We start from the raw sequence: 9207 nt of genomic DNA, 5'->3' as shown, positions 1-9207 counted from the left end.
GTGATCACACAAATAAGGAAAAATTAATTCTCACAATTCAACAAAACAAAAAACCACAACAACAATCAAACATACCATTTAGATTTTTTACGTGTAGTAATTGCACAAAAAAACCCAAAACCAAAGAGTCACATTTATACGCCTTCTAGAGGAAGTCAAACCTGCGGTGTGTTTCATCACTCTATAAGACGAAGGAACGATCCTGAGCGCTATGCTAATCTCCAACAGGACCTCGTTCTCCGTGACCGATCTCAGACATCAGTGTTCCAGTGATGAATCAATCAATCATTTTGTGTTTGTGTTTAACATCAGTATCATACGTTGATCCTATAATAATGATATATACGTCCCTATGCTGCGTCTCTCAGGACTTTCCCCCGAGTTTGTGCTGCCATAAATAACACCAGTTTGCAAATGTTTCTCGAGCCCTAATGACTCAGTACTTCCTTCTGAAGTGCACAGGGTTTAATATCGTGGCTTCTACAGGCACTCGGTACTGTTACAGGAGGATCTCTGGGGTATGAACCGTATCGGCTACGGACTTTTAAACCCAACCTGCAAAAGAGAACAGGACTAAGACCAAAAAAAAAAAAAAACTAGTACTGGCATGAAAGAAAAACTTTACATAACATCTTTATTCTCCTGCACATGATCCTTCAACCTACTGAACCCAACCTATGTATTATTTAAGCTACATCTCCAATCTCTTTCTTTCTCTCCATCTTTTTCTCACATTCTCTAAACGCTCTAAAACTCACCCTCAGGGTCTGAAATCGTTTTTTTCTCCATATGCTACATACGCAAATCTGAAAACAAGAAGTCCCTACAGCTCTACCACAGGGTGATACTTAACCCCCTCCCCCCACAACAAAAAAGTGGTAGGTTTGTTTGTAGTTTGTCTTTAGTGTGTGTGTGTGTGTGTGTGTGTGTGTGTAATCAATAATGCTGTTACTGTTAAATGTTCTGTCCAGTGGATTTCAGATCTCTGGCTGTAAAAAGTATAGAAACACAGAGACAAATTAATGCTACTTCTGTTTCTATGCAACAAACTAGTGGATGAAAAGTTCTGTGGAGTCTATTTGTGTCTCTAACAGAAGATCTTGTGTCAGATGAAGAACAGGAGAGAAGATGTGATCAGACGCCCCTCACCCCCACACTCACACATGGAGGTGGAAGTTTAATGGTTTGGGGTTGTTTTGGAGCAGGGAAGTGAAAATAAACCAACATGGCAACCATTCTGTGATTCCGTCTGGACTGCGGCTTATTGGAAGCGACTTCACCATACAAGACGATGAGACGAAGCAACGAATACGTCAGAGTTCTGTGTGTCATTTAGAGAGCAGACAGACGTCTGGAGTGATATCTATCATGGAACGTTCTGCCCAGTCACTGCTCCTCAATCCTACTGAACTGCTCTGAGATGAAGAAGAAACCTGCACCTAGTGAAGAACATGGTGTTTGGTGCATAGAAACAAAAGGAACATGGACGTGTCTCTCAGAAACTGTACATTGCTCCAAACACTCAATGAATATTTAATAAAAAAGGTAAATAAGAAGAGAAGCTCGGACTACAGGAGCTTCTTTTTCACACGCGTCGAAAAAAGGCACGAAGATCAATATAAAACGATGATATCATAAAAATAGAATAAATGACGGTTATAAAACCCAGTGGTTTGCTGGAGAGAGAAAAAAACGATGTCATATCAGACCCTGGTGTAGACGCTCTCACGTTCTTCATACTTCCTAAAAAAACACTAAAACCACCTTCACGTCTTTACTACTTTCCTGTTTCACCCTGCTGGAGAATCGGAGGTACTACAGTTCTCCTGAACCTAAAAATAAAAATCATACGGTATGATCCCTGTATCTAACGTCAAGTTTAATACGTTTCACTACATACAGTATTATGAAAAAGTCATCCTCTAGTGCTGTGTGTGTGTGTGTGTGTGTGTGTGTGTGTCCTGCACGTAGAAACGCTGGTGTCTGATGGAAGGCTTTTCAGAAGTGGTGTTTAATGGTAATAAATGGTAATGGATCTGGGGTAAGAGTTCAGGTGGAGGAGGACGGTGATGGAGTTGAGCGTCTCATCCCGTCACGTGACTCAGTGCTCGGAGTGCTGTTTCTTACGGAACGGCGCTTTGAGGCGACTCCAGAGCGAGCGGTTGCGTCTCGTCTTCCTCTCGCCGCTGCGCACCGCCTCGGCCTCGCGCTGCCGGATCTGACGCACCAGGGCGGCGAAAACCTCGTCGATGTAGTAACGGAACGCCGCAGACGTCTCGAAGAAGGGACACTGGAACTCCCTCGCCAGGTCCTTTCCTTCCTCTACTGACACCTGGTGGAGAGAGCAGGACACGTCACGTAGATATACGCAAGACTACGAGTCTTTATCGACAGGAAAACACAGGCTGACGAGGGAACGAAGCTTCAGAACAGAAACAAAACAGTGTGTGAAACAGGATTTTTAATTGTGGGGGCCACGCCCCATTTGGCCACACCCCCTTTATTTATATCTCCTTCATCCACATCTCCTTCATCCACATCCCCTTCATCTACACCTTTATCAACGTGTGTGTGTGTGTGTGTGTGTGTGTGTGTGTGTACCTGTCTGAGCGGTGCGAGGTCTGATTTGTTTCCCACCAGGACCAGGGGCGTGTCCACGGTGCGCCTCACACGGCAGATCAGCTGCTTGAAGTGTCGAGCCTCCTGGAAGCTGCGCCGGTCCGTGATGGAGTAGGAGATGATGAAGCCTTCACCTGCACGCATGTACTGATCACGCATGGCTGTGAATTCGGCCTGCACACACACACACGCACACATACACACACACACACACACACACACATTGAAATATATATGTGCATTAATCATCATCATGGTCACTGATCTCACAGCTGCCGTTATAGAAATTTGGAGAAATCAGATTTCAGATTTAAACACGTCTGATGTCGTGGGAAATGTCCTACCTGTCCAGCCGTGTCCAAGATGTCCAGGTTCGCCGGCTCGTTGTCGATGCGGATCTGTGTCTTATACGCGTCCTCTGAAATGACATAACAAAAAACAACGGGTCAAAATGTCTATCAGAGCATCTACATCCACATCCAACACGATGCAGAGGTGAAGAACATCCAGAGGTGAAACCGAGAGCATTAGTATGAGGTGTATATTTTTGGGTTCTACAGAAGTTTTGGGTCTTTGCCTGAATGTACACTGTATCTCCAAAAGTTTGAGGAAACCTGATCGTGAGATTGGACTTCTTTTTGAACATCCCAACCCACATTTAGTTCCCATTCACTCTCATGATGGTCTCCACTCCTCTAGGAAGATGTTCCACTAGATTTTCTGATTTCATCCAGCCATGTGGTGAGAAGGTGAGGAGGCCTGGGGTGCACTCAGCATTCACAATCATCTCAAAGGTGTTCAATACGGTTTATACGAGAAAGAACTTTATTTATCTACGTTTCCACACGTCTCCTGAACGTCTTCAGTTCGAAGCGTGTCAAACACCTTCTGCTATTCGCACCGGATCTCCGAAACGGTGTCAAAACGCCAACCGTTGCACTTCATCTTCATCCCTGGAAGGAGGGTGAAGTCAGCAGTAGCTGAATCAGGCGAGTAGGGTCAGTGGAGAAGTAAGATCATGTCGTTTCTGCAGAGGAACTCACGTGTGAGGAGCAACACTGACTTATGAAGTTTGGTGCTCCCTGTGACTGTGCGTGCAGCTTTGTGCTGACATCTGTTGGCGTGTTACAAAACTAGTCTGGTAAGATCTTCATCTACAGGGGGCGCTGTCATGCTGATTGTGTGTCTCCAACTTTGTGGTAATAGTTTGTGGAGGAACCACATACGTGTGGAAAAGTCAGGTGTCCCAAATACTGTAGAGTATAACCATGTCTTTCAATGGTTAAGTATATGAAGGTTTATGTTCACACATGTTCGTGTGTGTGTGTGTGTGTGTGTGTGTGTGTGTGTGTGTATAATCCCACCTATAGTAGGGTCGTGATCCTCAGGGAACCGGTGACTGATAAACTGCATGATGATGGCTGAAGAGAAAAAGAAAAAGAAATGACTTGCTATCACACACACACACACACACACACACACACACACACACACACACACACACACACACACACACTCAGAGCAGAGCTTTTCACCAGCTTTCACACCCTTTTTCCTGTTCCCATGGAAACAGTGTGGATAAAATACAGTGAGAAAATATATAAAAGTCCCTCATAAACACTACATTCACACCTTTACCAGGTGATACGAGTTTATCACCATGGCAACAGAATCAGAGATAGTGTGTGTGTGTGTGTGTGAAGCAGACACCTTATACTTAAGCACATCCAAGTAACCATATCAACTATAGAGAGAGAGAGAGAGAAACTGAAAAAGAGAGATAAGGAAGCACAACATAGGGGTGGTCAAACAGAGAGAGAGAGAGAGAGAGAGAGAGAGAGAGAGAGAGAGAGTATAATCTCTGTGACATTTCTCACTCTAAACATTTTTCAAACACTGAGGAGCCACCGCCCTGTGTGTGTGTGTGTGTGTGTGTGTGTGTGTGTGTGTGTGTGTGTGTGTGTGTGTGGGTTGGGGGGGGGGAGACGACTGACTTATTCCCTTAATCAGCAAATGACAATAAAATAAAAACAGCTGACGGAGAAACAGAAATATAGAACGAAACAGCGGGGTGGGGGACAGAGAGAGAGAGAGAGAGAGAGAGAGAGAGAGAGAGAGACAGAGAGAAAGACAGACAGATAGAGAGAGACAGACAGATAGAGAAAAAGAGAGAGATAGAGAGAAAGACAGACAGATAAAGAGAAAGAGAGAGATAGAAAGAGAGGTAAGGAACAGTGTGCGACCGTGTCAACTAGTGTTGACACACACACAAACACACACACACACACACACACACACACACACACACACACTTAAACTCACACATTTTTATCTATATACATTTATTTTCCTTTTTATTTAAACTACTTATTTATTCTATCTTCTTTTTGTAACTGTACAGTTTTAATTCTTTAGTTATGTCTGACTCTTGTTTCTGTTGTTGTGCGTTTGTATGTTCTTCACTTTAGCAATACGAATGTTCATATTTGTTATGCCAATAAAGCAGCGAGACACAAAGAGAGAGAGAGAGAGAGAGAGAGAGAGAGAGAGAGAGAGAGAGAGAGACTCAGTATTTACTCACCGCTTTTTCCCACTCCTCCCTCACCCAGCATTACCAGTTTGTACTCGCGGGAAAGACCGCCAGCCCCCCGAGAAGACTCCATTCACCCCCTGCAACACACACACACACACACACACACACACACACACACACACACACATTACACCTGGGGAAAAAACCCATCACGAAGCAGCAGACACCAAAACAAGCACATGTATAAGTCTGGAATAAAACTTGATATCTGCTTAAAATTCCACAGCGTCAGTTACCAGCTTAATAAACTATAATATAATATAATAATAAAACTATAATATATATATATATATTATTTATCCAGTTTGCAAACCAAACACATTTGAACCAGATACCAGGTGTGGTTTTGTAACCAAACATATTGAGACACCTGACTTTTCCACCCATATGTGGTTCTTCTCCAAACAACTGTGTAGAACGTCTTCAGGTGCTGTAGCACGACATTTTCCCTTCACTTCAACGAGGAGACCCACATGCAGTGTTTTCCACTGTGAAACTGTGCAATCAAGTGAACTAAAGATCAGGATTTAGAATTTATTTTCCAAAACCGATGACACCATGGTGGTCCGACACCAGCATGCTGAAGGTCATGTATGTAGAAGAGGGCGGAGGGCAGCACTTTCCAGGGAAATACACATTTATTAGTCCCTGAGCTAAAAAATAACTCCAGCCTATAACACTCTTATACTGCTGAGTAATCACTAATCCCACACCCTGAATCTATTACAACATCAAAGTATGATGGTGAGTCCATGTGATATATATATATATATATATATATATATATATATATATATATATATATATATATACACTATATTGCCATAAGTATTAGGTCACATGGTCATCAGGTGATTTTTAAGCATCACATCCCAAATTTAGTCCCAATAAGCTCTCATAATTCCCTCCACTCTTCTGGGAAGATGTTCCACCAGATTTTGGAGTGTGTTTTTAGATATTTCTGTTCATCAGCCACAAGGGTGTTATAAAAGGCAGGTACTGATGAAGGTGAGGAGACCTGGAGTGCAGTCAGCACTCACATTCATCCCAAAGGTGTTCAGTAGAAATGAGATCAGAGCTCTACAGCAGGAGATCTTCCACTCCAAAGCATCTAAACCAGATCTCCTCACTTTGTGCACAGGGGCATCACCATGCTGGAACAGGCTTGGGTTCCCATGTTCAAGTGAATGCTAAATTGTATTATAGCGCATGTCCTGTACAATCGAGCGTCTCTGGGTTTGTGGTAACAGTTTGGAAATGTACCACATATCGGATGAAAGTTTGAAGACCAAATATAGTAATGAAGTGTGTATATAGAGCTGAACATCACAGTCATATAACGTGATGTGAAATTAGACAGTACACTGTATATCGTCGCATCGCGTGTATAGTGTGTGTGGAGTGGTGTGGTGTGTGTGTGTGTAAAGCATGTGTGTCCTTCAACCACAGGGACCAAATTTGGCCCAGAAGAGGAAGTGAGTCATTCGGGTGAAACTATTCATGTGACAATGTGATGAACATGACGGACGACACTAAAGATCCTGACAGGATCAATCATAGACTTCAGATCTCAAACTCGAACTCGAATCAGTTTCCCAAATGAATTCGAGTTAAAACGTAAAGATGAACCCTGAAGGAACGTCACTGATTTTTTATGAGGACATCAAACAAGCCTGAATATTAGATAGTGTTGTGATTAAGTAGTCTCCTGTGTGTTATTACCAAGTTATAACCAAATTCCCATTCAAATTCCATCAACAACTGCTTTAATAATCATTCAGACACGTTTAAAGCGCTACAGATTGAAGCTGACACAAATGACGACCTGAGGACGGGAAACGCAGCGGCAGAGCGACAGCTGCTTCAGAATCACGCCGCTCGAGCGCTACTGCGGTGCGGCCACAGGCGTCAGGAAAACCCGGGGATTCATGCTGAAATCCAGGCCGCGGTCCAAACCAGGGCTTGTTATTCCCAGAACGTTTCATTTATTAGCGTATGAATATAAATATCTTTATTTATCAACCGAGAAAAATGTTTCGAGTTTGTTTTTTATTGAGTTTATGGTTTGTTTCTTTATAAATAAAATGTTTATATTCGATTATTTAATAAGAAACACAGGGACTTTTGGATAAAGAAGCTGGAAAGAGAAATGCAATGACTTTCTGACTTCAGTCAAACTAATAAAGAAGTGTTTTATTATTATAAAGAATTAATTATGGAGAAATGTTTCAAGATCAAAAGGAAATAGTTTTTCAGTAGTTTTTTTTTCTTCTGGACTTCAGGAGGAACTTCAGTGCTGAAAAGTTTCTCCAACAAACTCAAGTTCAAACTCCAAAACACAGAAAAACCTCGTTTCATGGCCTATTAATCCGCATGCAAACAAAAAGAGACATTTCTGCATACGTTTCATTATTATTCAGTATTTAAATAATTATGAATTAATTAAAAATAAGTAAACAAATCGAAGACTTACCTTATTGTCACAGGATTTCTGTCCTCATGGTGGAGTTCATATTAATGCACCTGATCATGTTTTGATCAAAGTTGATTATTCTGCCCGAGTGTAAACACACACACACTCATACACACACACACACACACACACACACACACACACTCACACACACATGCTCAAATACACAATACACACGCACATACACACTAACACATGTGCACACGAACTGTACAGCCCCGCTTTCACCCCCCAGCTCCTGGGTCCTAACGCCTGCCCGATGTGTGGCATCCAGTTTCAGTGGATTAACGCAATTTATTTTCTACAATAACGAAAGAAAAAAAAAACGATACGATAAATAAAAAGTGTAAACACGGTGGAAGAACTTCATATAAACCGAACAAGTTTTATTTTCGCTAAACATGGTTTAGACAAAGTTCTATCAGGGACTTCTCGTTTTCTTCTGTATACTTCGCTATATAGTCGTTTTCGTGTCCCGGAAAAACTGTAACGTAAAATACTTTTGGTTCAGATTTAATTCTTTTTTTTTTTTTTTTATTGATTTCCCTGAAAAAAAAAACAGCGTAAAATACTTCTAGCTCAAATTTAATTCTATAGGCTTTTAGTTGTTTTTTTTTTTTTCTGGGATCTTAGTGGTAACTCATTGAACTTCGGATCTGAAGGTCATGAGCTAAAATACACACCAAGCTGACATTCCTGGGCCCCTCTGGAAGGCCCTTAACACCATAGCTGCTCAGTTTTGGCTTAAATGTGACCAATTTTGGCTCAGATTTATTTCCATAGGCTTGGGATTTAATTTGTTCCCCAGAAAAAAAAGGCGACATAAAAAAAAAAAAAAAAAAAAAAAAAAACCCTTTGGATCAGATTTATTTGCTGTTTTTTGTTTCTTCCAGCATTTTTTTCAACGGGTTTACATGCTTGCAAGAAATCTGATTGGTCAGTGTGCATTTGTTTCAAAGTATGGCTCGGAAAGTCGGAAAGCCTACTGTGCGCTAACCAGTTATCGTTACTATAGTAACCACTCCTTCACCAGGATGTCACACAGCAGACGCACCGTATCTTCATCTGGGACTCCTCACATCCCAGTAACAAACATTAAGAACCATCTAGGAAGTAAAATTTGATTTGACATCTTTGGATTCATTTGGTAGCATGAAATTGTCCCTTCACCTGAACCAGGAGACCCAAACCCTGTTCCAGCATGTGCACAAAGCCTGCTCCATGAAGATCTGCTTTAAATGGGTTGGAAGTGTGTGAAAGATCTCCTGCTGTAGAGCTTTGAAAAATATTAAATAGGAATGAATGTGAACTCTGACTGCACCCCAGTCACCAGGTCTCCTCAACTACACCCTTGTGACTGACTGAGCACAAAATCTCCACACAATCATGTGGAACATCTTCCCAGAAGAGTGGAGCTCATTATAAGAGAGAATGGTGATAAAACGTGAAATGGGATCTTCAAAAAGAAGCACATACCAATGTTATGGTCAAACCTTTGAAGGAGAAAACAAGAGTCCTGGTG

The 9207-nt window shown here is 41.8% G+C and overlaps 1 protein-coding gene across 1 annotated transcript; it reads right to left on the bottom strand.

The window, feature by feature from the left end:
* Nucleotides 1-1858: 1858 nt before the first annotated feature.
* Nucleotides 1859-7843, bottom strand: rit1 (Ras-like without CAAX 1). The gene is made up of 6 exons (XM_046843762.1): nt 7686-7843; nt 5201-5289; nt 3984-4040; nt 2964-3037; nt 2602-2793; nt 1859-2332 (listed from the first exon to the last, which is right to left on the bottom strand). Exons 2-6 carry the CDS (start codon nt 5280-5282, stop codon nt 2102-2104), a joined length of 636 nt encoding a protein of 211 aa, XP_046699718.1. The 5' UTR covers nt 5283-5289; nt 7686-7843; the 3' UTR covers nt 1859-2101.
* Nucleotides 7844-9207: the final 1364 nt, after the last annotated feature.

This window comes from Silurus meridionalis, chromosome 29 (genome assembly GCF_014805685.1).
Source record: "Silurus meridionalis isolate SWU-2019-XX chromosome 29, ASM1480568v1, whole genome shotgun sequence".
Taxonomy (NCBI): domain Eukaryota; kingdom Metazoa; phylum Chordata; class Actinopteri; order Siluriformes; family Siluridae; genus Silurus; species Silurus meridionalis.
Note: the sequence above shows the minus strand (reverse complement) of the source record. Positions and strands in the feature narration are given on the sequence as shown.